At 36.5% G+C, this 20,812-nt stretch overlaps 1 protein-coding gene across 1 annotated transcript in view; it reads left to right on the top strand.

Annotated features, from left to right (window-relative positions):
• The first annotated feature begins 8,098 nt into the window (after window positions 1-8,098).
• Fer1 (48 related 1) overlaps window positions 8,099-20,812 on the top strand; it is a 39,481-nt gene continuing 26,767 nt past the window's right edge. Inside the window, exon 1 of the mRNA XM_081737382.1 lies at window positions 8,099-9,925. Within this exon, the coding sequence (XP_081593508.1) occupies window positions 9,487-9,925 (439 nt within the window). The 5' untranslated portion in view covers window positions 8,099-9,486. The remainder of the gene's footprint in view (window positions 9,926-20,812) is intronic.

Below are 20,812 nucleotides of genomic sequence, written 5' to 3'. Positions count from 1 at the left end.
ATACTATATTTTACAATGATTCACTATCATGAATCATCCGTCAATGGGCGCACGTGGTGATAGTGGGTCAATTACTTCCTCTGATTTTCAAAAGGGGTTCGATTCTTCGAATATGTGTTAAACCATATTAGATTTGCCTACTCAGAAACTACAGTATTATATATATACACGATAGTTAATAAAGTTATACAATGTGCAATGAATATATTCGCAACTTCATTCGTGTATCGATCGTTTGCGCCCTTGGAAAAAAGGGCGTTTCTGCATCCTTCCTTTAGCCTAAAGAACACATTCGTGGGGCATAAATCTGGCAACGTTTTTTTCAATACTTTAAAATAAGATAAATACTTAATATGAAGTTAAACCAATTTTAACTTTAATTTAGAGTGACGTGGCCCCGCGTAGCGTAGTCGCTAAATCTCTTGTCTTTGGTGCGAGTGTTTCCGAGTTTGATCCCCGATGGAGACACACGGTCGAAAAAGTGTAGAAGCTTTTTCAGACCAGCCATCCTGAGTGAAGTTTTCTTAGGTTTTCCTATTCACACCAACCAAATGCTGGGATGGTACTAATGTACAGTTCCCAGGCCACTTCCTTTCTTCCTTTCCTAGGATAATGTGATCGCCGAGAGACGTTATTCGTCATACGTGATGGACTAACGTGCCAAAAATGCCGAAAGACCAGAAACCTAACTCATAATCCTAATCGTAATTTCGAGTGACGATACAAAATATGAAGATTGTGAGAATATAATTCAAGAATTTAATGTGTTTAAACCTTTCTCAGACCCTAAATACCGAAAAGTTACTTTTGGATGTCTGTTCGTGCTGTACATGTATTCTTCCAGAGGCCATACCGTTCAACGTATCAGAATCAAATTGTAAATTTAAAGTGTATAAAAATCTTACACTCTTTTCTTTCTTAGAATTATTGCTACAACTAAAAGTAAGGGTATTTTAGTGAAGAGTGGAATTCAAAAGTTTTGATTTTTTTTTTTTTTTTTCAAAACCCGATCTAACAATTTCGTTTATGTTTCATATATAGTGGATCATCGGTCCGCAAACAAATCTGTTACAAACAATTTTTCCTTGGCTTACAAACAATATTTAGGAGTATGAAGGGACATGTATACCCACAATTCGATACACCTAGTAGTGCATTTGCGCGTTTTCCGTAAATATTATCTATCAGAGTGCTGTGATCAAAAGTTACTTTTTGTTGTTTTTAGCTGTCATATTGCTTTGGTTAATTTCGTGTACTTATAAGTCTTTCAAACGAATGAAGTTATTTTCACTCCAGAATCTTTTTCAGTGAAAAGCACTTATATATATATAATACCATGTTTCTGTGACCAGAACAGATTAATTGCAATATTTTCCATAAGTAGAAGTTTTGCTTTGTATATAATTAAATACACACTCTATTTAGTCTACTATGTATCTAGATTAATTGCATTTACATATATTTCAATGGTAAAAATAATTTAGGTTCGCGGGTAATGTTACGAAACGAGTGAAGTTCGTGACCTGAGTCCATTGTGTCAAGTTTTCATTAAAATCCTGTGTGGGGAAAATATAGAAGACAGTTTACTTGTGAGAGTAATTTTCCTGGTCGATATTTTGAAAGATGATTGAGATAATTTTGTTCATTTTTATATACAATATACTGTATATCATTAACAACTCTACAATTCGTTGTAAGCGATTTCTCATAAAATGAATCATAAAGGGTAATTTAATCATGGATGACGAGTTTTCTTCCGAGAAAGTTTTCCAAAAACGCTGGAAATTTGTTCATATTTCATTTAAATAATTCTTCCGTTAACAACTGTCACATAATATATTTAATTTAAGAAATTGGAACGACAAAGTATATTTCAATGGGGTATATTATTTATTGGTATTAGTAGTATAACAATCAACACAATAGCCAAGAAGTTGTTTTAGGGAGCACGGCATTTTCAGAGGTGGGCGGACTTTCCACATACTAAAAGCAAACCAAAATTCTTGTTTCAAGATGTGAAAGCATGAATAAGCCATCATTCACTCAGACATACGAACATATATCCATATTATTATTATTATTATTATTATTATTATTATTATTATTATTATTATTATTATTAGTAGTAGTAGTAGTAGTAGTAGTAGTAGTAGTAGTAGTAGTAGTAGTAGTAGTAGTAGTAGTAGTAGTAGTAGTATTGTATTTTCAGTATGCTATCTTATTGAAAATGAAATGAAATAAAACATTTAGTTTAACGTCCCACGATTATGTCCTTTAAGCTAAGGGAGACGGATGATTAAGAGCCCGTATTACTGCGAAATTAAAATACTGCTAATTTTACAGTACTTATATGATATCTTCAAAGAGATAAAAGATAATCAAAATGTGGAACAAGAGCGCGCTAGGCAATATTATTTTGCATGAGATACCATTATCACGAGTCCTCTAGTAGCTTTCCGTTTGCAGCCATTTAGAAACGCGAAAATAAATGCCGAATAATTGGAAATCGAAACGAGATAAGTGAGTCATGACATCGGTATCTTATGTAAAATAATATTGTCTAAGGCGATTAAATTACTGTAATTACTGTAAAATTAACGGTATTTTAATTTCGTCGTGATGGGGCCTCTTAAGACAAGTGAACCCGGAGGAAACCCACGGACACGATCTTGTTCATCACAAATTTACATGGCCGGTGATGGAACCAGAGATTCCAAGCACCACAGGTAAGCACTCTACCACTGAACCATCCTAATTACCTTGTTGAAACATAACTCTTCAAAGAATAACAGCCTGTAGAAAAAAATACTAATAAATTATTCATAAGGAAATAAATATTTTAATGGACGTGTATTAGTTTGATTGTGCGTTTATATGAATATAGACAATAAATAAACAAATAAATAATAAAAAAAAAACTAAGAAAATAAGATCAAACTTAGGCATTGCTATGCTATAGTATAGTACGAGTAATAAGGTCGCAACTGTGTATCCAGTTAGAGAAATGAGAGTAAATAAATGTGGATGACTAATGTTATTGTTTCAATTATTTTAACACGTTGAAGTGAGTAACATATTTTTCTTTCGCATTCTGTTACAGACATTCTTCAAGCATCTATCATACTATTGTTTAGAAAGTGCTGGTGTCTGTTCCTGAATGGTTAGATAACCCCCAATACTTCGGAGTTATAATCGTGTACTAACTCCAGGCATACACTGATTACTGCTCCTATACACATATCCTAGCAGTTAAAAAACTCGTATTCAGTACTTATCCCATGACATAAAATAATTCTTTATTCGACCTTAATTTGTACTCACTGCAATCTCTTAAAAGTAAGTATTTTGCCTCCCTGGGAACAGTACAAAACCATGCTTACGTGTTACGACAGGCTCTTAGGCGATCAGAGATCTCTATGCGCAAAATCATCAGGAAACTTCGCTTTTATAAACAGTTATTTTTGTGTTGCAAAAATGGTGTTAGTTACTAGTATTAACTTTAATAAATGTACTGTGCATACAGTATAATGCACTAAGATCAAAATGATTCATCATTATCGCAGGTATTCTGCAATTATTGGTAAGTCACTTGCTGCAACAAAGAACCTTCCAAACTCCATAGTCTTCAGCAAATCTCTTCGTCTTCATGTCGGATTACTCTCTTTTAATATCATCTACCAATTGTAGTCTCCTTCGCCCCCTCCTTTTGTTTCCTGCTACCATTTCCTTTAGCATGTCCCTCATCACAGTTCCTTCTTAGCTAATGTTTCAAGCAAATCATCTCCCTGTTCTCAATAATATCTAAAACTGTTAGGGATGCGCACGAGACGAGTCGGAACAGTATTTTCCTGACAAAATTTTAGTCGAGACACTGCTCTTCCAATAGAGAAATATACATTTTTCGAGTCGAGATATCACTTTTACAGCACATTTTCGAGACGAGACAGCCACAAATCTTGTCTTGTGCGCATCCCTAAAAACTGCTCTTTTCTCCCCCACCATTTCTAACACCCTCTCATTCGTTTCGTATCGATCCAACTAATTCTCTCTAATCTTCTCTATATCCACATTTGGGATATGCTTCCAGTAGTTTTTCATCATTTTTGCGTAATGTTCATGTTTCTGAGCCATAGAGTACAATGCTTCACACAAAGCATTTTATGAACCTTTTTCTATAAATTTCTTATTAAAGAACCAACAAAACAGATTTTTCTTCCTCCTAAAGGCTTCTTTCGCCATTCCTATCCTTGTTTTTGTTTCGCGTTCGTAGTTCATATCATCACTAATAATACTACCTAGTGTCGAAAACTAGTCATTCATTCTATTTTCTCCCCTCCTATTTCTATATTTGACACCAACGGCTTCGTTCCAATCACCATCGCATTTGTTTCTCTAACATTTATTTTCACCCCATATTCTTCACAGCCCTTCCTCAAGTTCTGTAACACCTTATTGATTTTCTTTTTTGATTCCGAACAAGCGCTATGTCATCTGCAAACTGTATACATCTAATCATCTTCCTCCTACTGAAATGCCGTCTTCATTTTGTAGACTCATTTTTTTTTTTTTTTTTTTAGTAGTATATCTCTTGTAGATAGATAGATTGAAATATTGTTGGCAAAGGACTGCATCTTTGATTTATTTCATTTCCTTTGCCAACATAGAGGCTATGTAGGGCAAAACCTACAGTTTAAAGTGAGATCTGAACCAGTTGCAATAGTCTCTCAATGGGATTTGAACCCATAACACCGTGCATCAAAGGCACAAATTCTAGCCATTAGACTAGGCACGAGGGGGAAAGCTTAAACGCTGAATCCTCTCAAACTTGGATCTCAAATCTACAAAATGCTAAGCTGCAGCTACTTCTCTAAGAAATGATAGATTCCTTTATATCTATTCGTATATTCTTTAAGTTTTCATACACATGCTGCAATGTTTTTTTATGTATGCAAATATATTTGCGATCGCTCTTAATACTTTCACTATTAACTATTTATTTCTGGAAATGAAAGCGTTGTACTCAATAATATAAAACCCTTTAGAGTAGGGAATGTATATTAAAATATTTCAAGCGAACACAGAGCATACGTATCTGCAGAAATCAGAAGGAAAAATTAAATGCACAACAAATAAACAACGCAGATGCTATACATTTCAGTTTCCACAATTTCTATTCAAATGTAAAAGTAACACTTTTTTTAGTAATTTGGTAAATAGGCTACTTCTCCCAGAGGGTTACACTCTTTATATGCGAAGAAGTGTAAAAATATTTGGGATGAAGGTTGTGGGCAGGTTTACGAGTTTATTAAAGGAAGCATATTGTTTTTCCTATTTCCTGCAGTTTCCTTCTAAACGCTTGTGAGAAATTTATGTGATTTCGTTCCATGTTTGTATATTGGGCAGGAGACTCTTATTCACAACATAATCCCTCAATTTTTCCTTCTCCAGATGAGTCATGATTTTCAAAAGACACGTGTTGCAGAGATTTTTGATATTGAAAAAAAAAAAAAAAAAAAAGTATGTATTTTTGAAGAATCCTCTGAACAATGCCAGGATAAGGAAAAGCTGTGTCAATATTTTAGATCGTGCTCTAGCCTGATTGCAGTGTGATTTGGTGCTGATCCCCTCGTTGAAAGCACGGTTTCCAATGTTTATTCTAGATTAATCAACAACTATACCGATATTGATTGGTGTTTCATTGAAGATCTGAACGATGTTCTAAAGATTTTATTCTCCGAACTCGTAAGAACAATCAACCCTTATTGTCGTGTTTTTCATTTTCTTGGCCGAAGTTGCTTCACAATGATAGATGAATATTTTGTATTCCTACAGGTATTAAGGAAACGCTCGTATCTTTTGACTGCAGGGGCTGCACTACAAAAGAGACCAGGGGCGGATCCAGGGGGAATCGATCGGGGCGATCGCCCCCCCCAAAAAAATGAGGAAACTTTCTTATTTTATATATATATAAATAAAACCCATCCCAAAATTTGGAGCCTTTAAAAGTAGCAGTATGACAACCCATTACCCACCCAGAAGTCGGTCCTGGATCCGCCCCTGAAAGAGACTAATAATATTTATTGCTAAGATAATACGGATTGTCCTTAATCCATTTTTTAAAAAATAAACAAAAGGACTCTCCTATAGGAGACACAGTTTTTCAGTGGTTGAGCATTAATGTATGTTTCCATTCCAGGCACATGAATCTGTGGTGCACAACATCGTCCAGTTTCTTTTTCTTTTTTCATTTCAACGAAATATTTCAATGTTCACTTTGATTGGTTATCCGTCTTTTCTAGTCTCCAGTGGAGAACCGTGGGGTATAAAATTAAAAATTTCATTTTAAACCAGATTTAACAAGAATAACTATTCCAAATAAGTATTTTAGGGGAAAAAAATGAGCGAACAAGCTCAAGTGGTAGAGCGTTGACTTCGCATTCGGGAGGTCGTAAGTTCGATTCGCGCTACTGACCATCCTGACTGGGGTTTTCCTCAGTTGTACCAGGAAAATGCTTGGATGGTACCTACTAAACAGGCCCTGGCCGATACCTTCCCAAATCCTTTCCATTGTTGTTCTTGTTAGATATCCAGTATAAAATGGCCTCTGAGCTGTATCTGGTGATTGTTAAAATAAATAAAATAAAATAAAATAAAACGCTTATTTCAAGCCCTTTCCATGAAGCTTTGAAATCCTTTGCAAATTTTCATGCATTACTCCGGAGACAAATGATAAAAACATTGGTATGGAATGGAAGTTGATAGCATATGGATGTCAAGCTTATACTAATTCAAAAATTTTTCCCTAAACATGAGCAGGTCAAAACTGTACCGATAGGTCTATTGTGGAAAAGCTACCAAGTTTTCTAGTAAACCTTTTCCTAGACGTAAGAGTACTGTTTAATAACATCCATCATTTAAAAGAAAGTTCCTTTTTCTCTTCTCCCTTCCTCTTCATATTATCATATCCCTCAGGATTCAATTTCTTTTCTAACTTGTAAGAGTATCTCTCTTAAAATCCTACTCAATAATTTTCTCTAGCCTAGTTCCACCGCATTTCTAATGCCTCAAGTTACTCCAAAACAATTATCGTAACAGTTATATATGGATAAAAACAGTGATGTAATGGTAGAATGTTTAATTGCTAGGCCTAAACGATCGAACGTTTCCAACAAGAATTATAAGAATGATTAAAAAAATGCATCAAAACATTGCGATTTTGTCCAATATTAGTTTTTGGATCAGGGGCCACAAAATTTTTGAATGGCCCCTAAATCGAGTTTTTGTAATTTTTTGTGGAATAAGCACATCATACTGGGTTAAGTGATAACTAGGGTTTGGCTACGTTATATGTAGTTCTCAAGATATAAGGCCTACAAGAAAATTTTTGCCTGAAATATATTGGATCTTTTGATCCAAAAACGTAGCATACCCATCCTGTATACGCTTGTTGATTTGTAAATTTAAGGTGAATGTACATTGGATTATAAAAATATAAGTGGTATATGCCCCATTATATCTGTGAAAGTAAATAATCTTATTTCATATAGTACTGCTTACTACTGTGAAGTATTCTACTGCTTATTTATATTTCATAGTTAAATAAAAATACCACTCGTTCACTAATCATTAATGTAGTTTTTTTTTTTTTTTTTTTTTTTTTTTTTTTTTTTTTTAAATGAGAAATTCGTATTTTAAGGATCACTACAAACAGATTTTGTTTTATTCAAACTGGAGTGAAATCCTTCTCTCTTTAGATGTATTACACCTGAAGAAAAGTGGAATATTTATTGCATTGATCTGAAATCTACTTAAGGTGTGAAGCTTGAAGATTACATACATCTATTTTTGCAACGTGCCTCTAACCATTTCTCTAAGTCGACTGCAGAGTAAAGAGGAGGAAATTTCAGTTGATCTTCCTCCCAAAGATGAGACAAAACTATGACTTCCTTTCTGATTGGTTGATGATCACGTGCAGACTCCACCCTCCATCTGCTATCTGATTGGTCTACCTCTCCCTGTCTCCTGCTCTGTTACCAGTACCCCCTCCACTGACTCTCCTGTTCCGGGACGTGTGCGCGATGTTTGACCGATTGTTTATGGTTTACATGGGTTGGCGTGTGTGTTTGTGTGTGTGTGTGAAAGAGAGAGAGAGGTGAGCTTGTAATGATGTAGTCTCCGGCTGTCCGTCCGTGGGAGGTGATGATTGTCCGCGTGACGGGCGCGTGCCAATGTTTTGTTGCTGTTCGAGGACACACTTCTGGTGCAGCCGTTCAATCGTTCACCGTCAGGAGAGCACGTGTGCCAACGTCGTGATTCATTTGTCTATTTGAATTCATTCTCGAGCAGTGAATAATTGTGAACATTCTTATGGAGGAAGATATTTCAACTACAAAATTCTTCTACACTTCGAAAGATACGTTGTAGTGCATTATTTTAAATACTTCCTAGTTTAATTGTGACAATTTAATTTCTCAATTTATAGTGATGCAATGGATTTAAGGAAAAAATCAATACTAGCTATATTCTTTTATTTTTAAACAAGTAGAAAACAATTAAAAATCAAGAATATCGAGGATTGTGAAGTTTAAAAAATTAATTTAAAAAATGTGTGTTCTGGGACAGCCATACAGGTGCCGCAACCACCAGTGACCTGTCTTGTCAACGCCATTTTAAATTATCTGGTTTGAAACTTATAGCCATAACATTAGTGTCATTTAAAATTAAAAGTATTTTTGAGGTGACTTTCTCATAAAATTTGTGTCATTTGGTCCACAAGAAACAATATATAAACCCAACTGGACTTCCATACATCGAAACTATGAAAATTATTTTCTATTTCGGGAAGTTTTGGAACGAATCATTTTTAAACTACAAATTCTCAAGTAAATATTCTATTTGTTTGAAACTCTGAGTGAACATTTTTATTACTCTAGAGCGTCTTTTTTGTCTACTAGCAAAGGCTAACTTCTGCTCGAAGTTGTTGAATACTGCTATAGAAAAACTAATTGTTGAATATTTTGTTCGCCACAGTGTCTTGTGTAAAATTGTGTAGTTGACGTAATTTCTCTGTGATAAATGGATTTCGCAGTGTGAACCTAACTTTAAGCCCACTGATTCATTTTTGCTCTGAACTACAAGCACGTGATTCGTTTTATTTGTTATACAATCAAATTTCAATTTCTGAATCGTTACTTTAAATATAACAAAAAATATTTCGTGATAAGGATAGAAAGAATTCCCAATACAATATTCTTGTAATGCCGTGTAGCTATAAACGAATTTCTTTCCCTTACAGACTGCATTGAATTTAAAACTGCATTTCTATTTACGTTCACTTGAAATTAATAACTGCAATCTCTTCGAAGAAAACAATCTGGTTGTCATTGTTGATCGTCCCAACTCCCACCCCCCTCGGTGGCTCTTTCCCTCTTCCCTCTTGGCCTCACCGTGACCTCTCGTCCTCCGGGTGACCAACGCCGCCTCCCGATGTTCAGCATGGAAAATCTGGACCTGGAGGCGGTGAACCGCCAGTTCTTGGAAGCACAGGGATTCGACCTGGTGGATGCCGGTCTTTATGACTCCAGTAGTTCAGCTGCCGGATCTCCTTACTCTGGGCACAGCGACCAGGAGAATTCTGGGCGAGGGCGTCGCCGGAAGCGGAAGTGCCCCCAGCAGCAAATCCAGCAGCGGCAGGCGGCCAATTTGAGAGAACGGAAGAGAATGCAGAGCATCAATGACGCCTTCGAAGGCCTTCGGGCCCACATTCCAACGTTGCCCTACGAGAAACGCCTATCCAAAGTGGACACGCTACGCCTAGCCATCGGGTACATCAACTTTCTATCGGAGCTCGTGAGGGCTGACAGAAACCCAGCGGATGGGATCCATCACCAAGCACAGGAGCAGCCGAAAAAAGTCATCGTGCGAGGTAAGACAATGGAAAACTATTACATATATTTTATACTACTTAGATCTTGTGAGGAATTATAATTTTGATTTAGTGATGACACGTTATCTCTCTCCTTGAATCTCACAAAGGAAGAGGAAGTAACAATCGATATTCCAGATTTAAGTCTTGATAAGTCATGTTGTCAATTAGAATATCAAAAAAATAGTTGTAATGTTTGGCTCTTAGTATGTTGAATTTTTCTAATTGATTAAACGGATCTTCAAGCCTTTTTTTTTTTTTTTTTTTTTTTTTTTTAGCACCGAGGCTTTATGAGTCGAAACTTCCAACTTTAAGTGGTATCCGAACAAAACTCGTGTTACTATCCGAGGTAAATGTCCCATCGAATTTTAGAACCGGAACATTGCGCAGAGAAAGCACTCAGCCATGAAGGGGTACTGTAACCAGGTTAAAACTTCAATCCAGTTTAAACATTTCGCTTTTTAAAATAAATACTCCAGTAATTAGAAAAATATGACTTTGAACACATATTGAAATGGCATTTCTTACAATAACCATTAATTAGAAGTAGCCGAGATGTATGTTCTTTACATGAGAAGAATAGCTTTATGTTGAATATTTGAAAGGTGTATCGTCTTTTCCGCTTAGAATACTCGTTCCAATCCAAGTGTGTTTAGTGCTAAATATATCTATATTCCAAAATCTATTTTAACAGTTCGATCATTTCCTTACTTTATCAGATTATAAATACAAAGTGGAAAACTTTTTGAAATGGCCCCTTCTTCTTCCCTACTTTTGTTTCTTCCCTAAAACGTTTGTCAACACATCCCAATATTCATTTAAAGCTAATTTCTTATCGGAGCGTAGCAACAGCTCATTGCATTTTCATTCACTCACACTGAACACCAATTCGATTTTTGCGTAGTGTAGTTTTAAACTATCTTACCCATTTTATGTGCGGTTGTGGACCATTGTCAGTGACAAGTTTCCTGCATAAACACGGAAAACTTCGCATATCATCTCTTCCTCTCTTAATTTACAAATACTGCACGTGAGCGGTGAGTCACTGTTAGGATTTTGCATGTCGGTGTTAACAGAAATCAAACAACAATACATAATATCTAATAGACCTTACTTAATATTGTACAGGGTGTTCCGTTCAAATCTCCCTAATTTCAGTTAAGTATTGTCAACGAAGTACGATGAACTATGAAATAACTGAAACACAATACAATACTAGACTTTTAAAGTTTTTTTTATGACTTGAAGTTGTCCGTTTGCATATTACGCAGCGCCAAGGCCATATAAATAAAAATGAAGTTTGCTTAACAACGCACACAGGCAGTGGTGTAGTATATGAAGACAACGCAACGGAATTTTAGATGAGTATACAGAGGACTTACACCTCATGCTAAATCAATTTAGCTGTGATTCAGTCAACCAGAAGTGTTCTAAAGAGTCTGGTAGAGCTCGCGCTCGCGAGTCAGATCAAAACGTTGAAGAATACGGAATACAGACTGGATATTGTTCGTCCTACCAATGGGACACATACAGAGGTGTATTAGTGTGTAGGAAATATAAATTTATAAGCTTTTCTTGAATTCTCTGAAATTTCATTGCCCTATCATTCATATTTCGTTTTCTATGATTAATTGAAGTCAAGGAGATTTGAATGAAACATCCTGTATATTTTTCATGCACAGTAGGTAAATAATCTATTGCAGGAGAAATTGTATCAGGATGACATTGAACGACGTACTTTATAACCAATGAAAATTCGCCTTCGTGAAGACAGCACGAAGACTAATTATAACACACATGGCAAAAGTTAGTGATGACGAAAAAAAAAATGTCTTTATCAAAAAGATATTACAAGTGAAAAGAGTCCCACCCACAAAAAATGTGGTATACTGGCTTTCTGCTAAAAGCACTAATTTTCTTTCTATATGGTGTCGTTAGGAATGAGCTCGAATTGAAACATGTCTCGTATCTCGACTCGACTCGACAGATTCGAGTCGAAACACACTTTGTAAAATTCGAGACGAGTCGAGACAAACTTATTTATCTACTCGAGTTTTCGAATCCAGACACGAGTCGAATAGAGACTGCTCGTAAAAATCTCCACTCGACTTAAATGTCTCGAAAATCTTTCTAGAATTTTTAATATTATTTTGAAGAAAATATTCACTCAGAAACAGCCTTGAAACAAATTCCAGCATTTATTATTTCAGAAAGGTACAGAACGCGGAATATCTGCTAGTCAGACACACGTACGGTGCACGCAGTATCAGTGAGAGTGTTGGCCATGTGTAGAATGGGGAAGGCGCGAGATCCATCTGAGTTTGACCGAAGGCAGGTTGTAATTGCCCGGAAACTGCAGGACTTGTCGGCTGTTCGAAGAGTGCTTCAACAAATGGCGAAACCAAGTGGAAACGACGTCCAAACGTCGAGGGTTTGGCCACCTCCCACCTTATTACAGAGGTCAGACGTCGTAGACTGGGCAGACTGGTAAAACAGGACAGGCAGCGAACTGTTTCGGAACTAACATCAGACTTTAATGCTGGACAAAGTACAAGTGTGTCTCAACACACAATGCACCGAATAGTCCTAACGATGGGCCTCCGCAGCCGACGACTCATCCATGTGCGAATGTTAACATCATGACATCGACAACTACGACTGAAATGAACACGTAACCATCACCACTGGGTCTTAGCGCAGTCGCAGAGAGTCGCATTGTCTGATTAATCCCGATACTTTCTTCATCATAAAGATGAGAGGGTGCGAATCCGTCGTGTTCCAAGGAAACAGTTCCTTGACACCTGTACTGTGGGACGGAGTCAAGCTGGCGGCGGCTTAATTATGCTCTCAGGAACATTCACGTGAGCATCCTTGTGTCTAGTGGAACTCGAGCAGAGCACTATGACGGCCGAGGCGTATCGCACACTGCTTGCAGACTACGACTCACACTTCTACTTCTTCATGACGACCATGTTTTCCAATGGTAGTGGCATTTTTCGACAAGATAATGCACCATGTCACAAGGCCAGGAGTGTTATGGAGTGATTCGAGGAACACAGAGGCGAGTTTCAAGTGATGTGCTGGAACCTCAACTCCCCGGATCTGAAACAAATCGGACATATCTGGGATGTAATTGAACGTGAAGTCAGAGCACATCGCCCCCTCCCCGGAATTTACGGGAATTAGGTGACCTGTGTGTGCACATGTGTTGCCAACTCTCTCTAGCGACCTACTAATAGAGATGCAAGGGCTCGGAAAAAAACCGGCTTTTTTGGAAAAAAACTCGGTTTTTTCTGCTTTGCTTTTTTGCTTGGGAAATTTTGGGCTTTTTTCAAAATACTGCTTTAAATTGATAAAACAGACTTTGTATCGCTTCTTTATAACACAAAAAATCATTTAATTAGTGGTTGATGCTGATAATAATATAAAACATCGAAAATAAACTATGTATTTCAAAAAAATATTTCAAACAATTTTTCTTCAACATATTTACATTATGAATTCCACAGGATTAACCAATGTATATAATAAGAATTTTTTAACCTCCTATATACAAAAGTAAGCAGAGTTGGCAAGAACCGTGGTTGTTTTTGAAAATGCCAAAAACCCGTTTTTTGGGGGATGTTTAAACCAGGCTTTTTTGGTTTAAACCAGGCTTTTTTAACTTAGATTTTTTGCTTTATGTATTTATATTACATATTCACAGAAATAGCCTAAGTTTGTTTCGCCTTGATGTTATTATGCAACAGCGGGGTTATGCCGGAAGAACTCCCATAAGCTTAAAGAAGTGCGGTCAGTAAATTTCTTAAGTTGAGAATCTCCCGCCCTAGCCATTGGGAAAATCCCGTCATTACTTGAAATGTAAGACAATAACGGGAAAATCCTGTTATTGCTTTGCATGTAAAATTTAAAGGTCAACGTATCATAATCAGTACGCTAAAACTGAGGTATTAAATTACAAATTTAGTGAGTACATATCATTGAAAATACAATCCAAGCTAATGTTGGAAGCTACGTAGGCAATCGATAAATTTTGCCAATTTCTATCAATATATTTAAGCAATATTGGCTTCTTTATAAAACAACAGGCATTCAGGCATGCAGAGATATACAATTTGGTTTCGTTTCGTATGTTTAGGCTTAACATACTTACGTAATAGCGAGGTTATCAAGAAGACTTTCGCTTAAAGTGACATCCGAACCGCTACTTGGTTTACGCATGAAAGAAGGTGGTTCGACCGAGAATTGAACATGGGACGCCTTGATTAAAAGGTGAAAATTAAATAAAACGAATGCAGATGGTTTCATATGTGGAAACGTCTCCATGAAGTTCACACGATTCGCATTTTTCGTTCTTTTTATTTTTTTTGGTTTAAACCAGTTATTAAAAAAAAAAAAGGTGCAAACCAGCCAACCCTAAAAGTAAACACTTCTTTTTAAAAAACACACAAATAACTACCAAATTGTATCTAGTATTTTACTTCAAAATATTCCATACCCTCTTTTTGAAACAAAATAAAATTAAAATAAAACATAAGAGAAATACTTAGATTTATATGATACACTTAAAGGCTGCACATCTAGAGCTTTTGGTTCTGTATATTCTTGAAATTCTACAGTTAAGTTTTATAGAACCACCATCACAGTTTACCCAGTCCTCAAGTTTTCTGAATTTTTAACAAGAGGGATTCAACATATCATTACGGAACTCCCCCCCCCCAAAAAAAAAAACTACGGAATATATTTAAGTTAAGCTAAATACAACTCCACAACAAACATGACTGAGTGATTAGCTTTGGCGCTTCTATCGGGAAGTCCGGGATTCAACCAGCATTCGACCATTCTGACAAACCTTTTCTTCATTCCATCTGTGAATGTAGAAATAGTGCGTGTACTGTGAGTTGGGCGACTTCCTTTTTTATTGTTTTTAAATCGTTATTATTACTAATTACCAGCAGTGACGGTTTTGCGAAGGTTAGGGGGGCGGTCTTTCGGACTGAAGCCCGTTCCCCAAAGTTACGGAATGTCTGCAACAAACGAAATATCTATCATTTATGCCTTTACTCATAAACTTTAAGCTCCCGTCAAATAAAAATTACGAATGTTTAAAAAAACTAAACATTAGTAAGAAACCCTTTCCAAAATACTTTTCTAAATCCGCCACTGATTCTCAGTGTAAAATGATTTTTAAAGTTGTATCCGGAAGATTATTGCTAAACATATAAACGAAACGAAATATTATGCCTGTACTCATAAACTTCAAGCACTTCCCAAATAAAATTAGGACTTTTTAGGAAACGAAACAATCAGAAAAAACCCTCCTAAAGTACTTTTCTAAATCCGCTACTGATTATTTGTATAAATTGGTATTCAAGGTTGTGTCCGGAAAATTATTGCTAAATCACTTCACAGCTACAGTATAACAGAAATATGGAAGTACGGCTTGACGGATATATTGAAAAACGTACGCTTTGACGGATAAATAGAAAAACGGGCAAGTTTAACTTTTGCGCTAGAAGCTAGAGTACTAAAAGCTCTTAGAAATGAAACACGGATGACAAACTAGAGAAGAAAAGAGATGTCGATAACTCAAAAGTTAAAATAAAGTTAAATAGCCTCTAAAATTACCCTCAAATACTACATTCTTCATGTTAGCTTTAATTCGTAAAACACGTGCTCCATCCATCTTGATGGTGAATTTCAGAGCGAAATATCACATTCAGGTCATGGAATTCTTATCTAACTATAGAATATACTATAAGAAAGCTATTTGGATAGAAAAATCATGAAGTTGAAAAAAGCCAAAATTTCCAAAATTCTCGTTTTTTTCCCAAAAAAGCCGCCTTTTATGTGAAAAAAAAACCATCGATTCAAAAAAGCCGGCTTTTTTGCATCTCTACCTACCAAGGATCATTGCGTCCATGCCAAGACGCGTCGCCGTTGTTATCCGTGCCAAAGGTGGACATACTGACACTTAGGTAGGTAGTCATAATGTTCTGGCTGATGTGTGCGTATATTTTAACTCGTATATGTTGTCTCGACTCAAATTTCGAGACGTCCCGTTCCGAATTCGAGTCGAGTCGAGACTGAAACTGTCGAGTCGAGACAGAAATATATTTTCGAGTCAAGACATTTTCTCGAGTCGAGTCGAGACAGGCTTAAATTTCGACTCCACTTGACTCGTGCGTATCCCTAGGTGTACTCAGCACTAATTTAGCACTCAATGCTGTCGTACTTCCCAAAGTTACTCCTGCATTATTAAGAGTGGAATGCTCTTCACATAAAAACGGCCCCATCCACAAAGATTGTAGAATATTGCTTTCTAGTAACAGCACTAGTTTTCTCTCTATGCAATGTCATCACCAATGATGTAACACTAATTGAGATAGTTTCCAAAATGAGTGATCCATCACTAAAAGTGAGTGGGACTCTTTTCACGTGTAGACCGTGACATCCACAAAAAATGTGGAACTTTGGCTTTCTGATAACTGCACTAATTTTCTTTCTATGCGGTAAAGTTAGCACTAATTCTTGGTGTAGGTGTTATAATTACTAGTGATTTGGTGAATGGCGTTGTCTTCACGGAAACTATTTTTTTCTTTTCGAAAACTACATTTATCCTCAAAAGTATGTGATCTATTGGACTGGTGTTATGAATAAATTAACTTATCTCTCATCTTTCGATATGTTATTAGCTAAAAACTAAAGATTAAGAATGCATTATAGTTTTGGGTTAAAGCTCTCTCATTAAACACTGCGTCAGAATGGAACGTTTGATGAGGGGATACGCGGCGAGACATAAGATTCCATTAGATTTAAATTTCTGGGCTTTCGCCACCTATGTCCATGTTAGTCCGTCACGTATGACGGATAACGTCACTCGGCAATTATAAGCCGGCGAAAGGGAAGGAATGAAGCGGGCTCAGACCTGTGTTAGATACCATCCCAGCATTTGTTTGATGCAGATGACGAAAACTCAGGAAAATATCGCTCAAGATATTTGGCCTGGAAATGCTTTTACACTTTTTCGATGGCATGTTCCTACCGGGAATCGATTCCGGGACCGCTTGCACCAAAGACGAGAGCGTCAGCGACTACGCCACGCAGGGTCACTACAAGATTGCATTGTTAGTCGACTTGTCCGTTCGTTACTACTCACGACAATTATTGAATGAATGTGATTTTTTAATTCTGATTTTTTGTAATAGATAGATCTAGTTAGAGCCTTTACCCCCACCTGAGTTCGTTAATTCAGTCAATCCGTTAATATTTTAAAGGGCAACGGAGACTTTAACAGTGACTATCCATATCACATACATAAAATTCTCGTGATCCTCTCTACTGTCTTTACAAGAGTAGATTTTCTGTTTTCTCGAAAACTTCCGATAAGGACTTCCAATCACCCACACCATTTTCTTCAATTCAATAGGAACTATCGAACCAATATGTTTCATATTTGCATTTGCATTCCGATATACTTGTGGTGGATAACTCCAAGTCCACGAGTTTTGTTGGGGTACTCCCGTTTCCTTCCACATTACCATTCTACTGATTCTCTTATTATCATTCACTTGTCTTCATCATTGTCTCCATCAGACTAAAGGACACAATCGTAGTGTTAAAAAATATATGAGCTCTTTTACTAAAAATGGTGTACATATTTTAAATAACACTGATGTTAATGTAAAACTAGCGTGAATCCTTTGAGGTTGTATAAAAATTATAGAAGCAGGCTATTTCCAAAGAAACCAAAAATTGTCTCAAAATTTGTAATACATTTTGCACTCCCCGCTGTTAGAACAATTGCACAACTTATAGACAATGTATGATGTATACCGTTAATAGATAAGCACTCAATCTTGTCAGAGGCTACACGCAAAATAACACAACCACGTGTTTTGTGATGTTCTACCCTCCTCCCATTAGTACAATATCATCACTTCTTCAGTCCCTCACCCTTCTAATATCTGGTCATTATTCGTAGCAGCATCCACATACCTCCCCCTTTCCATTAGACAACAGATGGTAGGCGTAAAAGGGCGCAGGTTAGGAAAATCACAACAACACGAAATACTACCCTTCTTTCAATGTTGCCAGGTGATATTAAAAGAAGCTAATTATATTGAATCTGGGACTATACTTACACCTACAGGGGCCACGGTAGTTCAGTGGTATAGCGCTCATTTCAGGTGCGACAGGTCCCTGTCTGAATCTCATCCATGACTGGATCACAGGTTATATGGTGGACAACATTATATATTAGAGTTTTCTCGCATTTCCTCCCACATTCTCATTCGACAAATTATTTTATAATCATTTTCTCCCATAAATCATCATCTTTAACTATGGGGGCATAACCGTGGGGCATAAAGTCAAAGATTTTATTTTTAATTCATTTATTTCATGTATATTGAACATAGTGTCGTGCTGTTTCAAGTAGGTCTATTCTGTGTTTTCTACATCCACTTCAAGATTGATATCTTCACATTATTCTACTAAAATATTCAAATGGTTTACTTTTTCTTAAAGAACTTCTTATTAATAAATTGTGTTAAGCCTGAACCTCTCTTACGTTATTATAAATATTAAGGGTGGTATCCCGGCATCCTTCTACAGTGACTCATAAAAACTAAAAAAATTGAGTTAATAGATTTAGGTGAGTATAAATTCGAACCATCTCTTCAAATCCGACTACCGAACTTTCAAAAGTCTCTTCTAAAACAGTGCTTGGCGTCTTATCACAGACCTACCGGTATCTATGTTCGAACTCTTTCGTCATGTCAATAGATGATCGGATTCAATTGTGCTTGATCCCCTTTCGGATCAATTTATATCTTTCGATTTAAAACTATACCTTGTTCACAGATTCCTCTCTTTAATTTACTATATACTAATTTTAATTTGCATTTTACTAGTTGTGAATTATACTCTGACTGCCAAAGTGATTTGAGGGTACTGGTCCCAGGGGGCCATAAATTTCTTCTTACCTTTGGCTCGATTATGGGTAGTAATATCACGCTTTTGTCGCGCTATTTTTTCTCCCGAAAATGTACCAATGGGAGCCGAGCACCATATGTGATACTCATGGTCTTTCACAGTAATTTGTGACAATTAGCATCATATATGATGCTCAAGAACCTGGATAGGTTAGTAATTTGTGATATCAAATATGAGCATCATATATGGTGCTCATGGCCCCATAGAGAAATAAAGTGAGCACCACATATGATGCTCAAGGCAGTCTACCTGTTAAAATTAAAATTACTTATGCTCGTATATAGTATCACCTTCATAATCAAAGATTATCAATCCAGTGCTGGAAGAAGGCGTCTCTATCTCTTGACTCAGCCATCTAATTTGGGGAATTCGTTCTACATTACTTTGCAGTACTTCTTGATTTCATCACACCACTTCGTATGAGGCCGTTTCCTAGGTCCTTTTTTTATCTCTTGGTATGTAGTCAAGGATTGTTTCTATCAACTAATCGACCTTTTTTTCTTGCAAAATGTCTTGTCCATTCCTATTTCAATGCGTTTGTTTTAGGTCTATTATTCTGTCATATTTCTGCTCCATATAACTCTTCCTCTATCTATGCGAGTGATTTAAGACACATATCTTTTCATTTGATTTGATTTGATTTTGAGTTTAGCATTCCTTTCAGCAGAGAGACTACATGAGACATGCACCTACATTTTAACGTGGAATCCGAACAACAAGAGTTTGCTGCGAATCGAACCCGGGTCTCCGCTTTCCAAGCTTCGTTGTGTAGTCTGCATAACGGTGAATGTCTGATTTTCTTAAGTGTTGACGTCTCCGGTCCATGTATTAAAACAGGCAGAATGAGTTTATAATATTAATAATATATTTACAAGCATATATAAATCTCATACCTTAGATAAAGAATGTAAGATTGTCAACCAGGCATCAAGTTTGGTCGCTAATCAACCTGATCAGGTAGCACTTTAGTAAAATTAGAAAACTTGCATTTTTCTACAGAAATTACTGTTAAAATTACTTCATTTAAAAGAGTAAATTCTATCATTTTTTATCAGGGTAGATTCTAATTCTTATTACTAACATTTCATTTTTAACTTAACATTGGCTGACAATTATATTGTCTGGCAACACTGGTTATTCGAGATTCTCAATCAGATACCGGAAATCACAATTAAAAGCTGTTGTCCTTTGAGGTTTATGGCACTTCCGGCGTTCACAACTCTCAGTTCACGTGGAAGATCAATTCATTAGTTTTCAGCCCCATTAAGTGATGAGCATGTAAGCCCATTCGCAAAATAGCTCTGAGTTTTTTGGGGGGAGGAATAACAGACAGATTTAGGGCTTCTCTTTCCTCTTCTTTACGAAACAATGTAGATCATGATTTGTGGTTTAATTCGGGAGCCATATCTCGCTATGCACCGGAACCGGAAAGGTAACAGATGTTGGAGACATTACAATGAGACATACGCAACAGACTGCAATGGAAGAGGCAGGTACGTAGCCAAGGAGAGGGTCCGGACCCCCCCCCCTTCGAGACCAGAAATGGAAAAAAAATAAGGAAAGATGAAAGAAATGAAATGAGAAAAAGAAAGACCGCGTTAAAAATAATTAAAAAAACTACAAGAAGCTTTTGGTTACTCTTTCTTATGAGGAGATTTGTATTACTTGCAATACATGGTGGCGAGATGAACGAGATATCCTGGAAGAGTCAGCGAATTTGAAATTTCTAGAAAAGTTACCTATTCTCAGAATTCCTGCTACTAGTCAGGGGGATTTCAAGGGAGATTTCAAACTTCCGAAAGTATAGTACAATTGTGTAACAACGTGAACATTTTTTAATCATAAATTTTCGTCATCGCATCCTTGCAGTACCAAACATGTTATTTCAAA

Source organism: Thermobia domestica, chromosome 13 (assembly GCF_964235325.1).
Source record: "Thermobia domestica chromosome 13, izTheDome1.hap1.1, whole genome shotgun sequence".
In the NCBI taxonomy this organism is placed as follows: domain Eukaryota; kingdom Metazoa; phylum Arthropoda; class Insecta; order Zygentoma; family Lepismatidae; genus Thermobia; species Thermobia domestica.
This window is presented reverse-complemented; position numbering and strand designations above follow the sequence as displayed.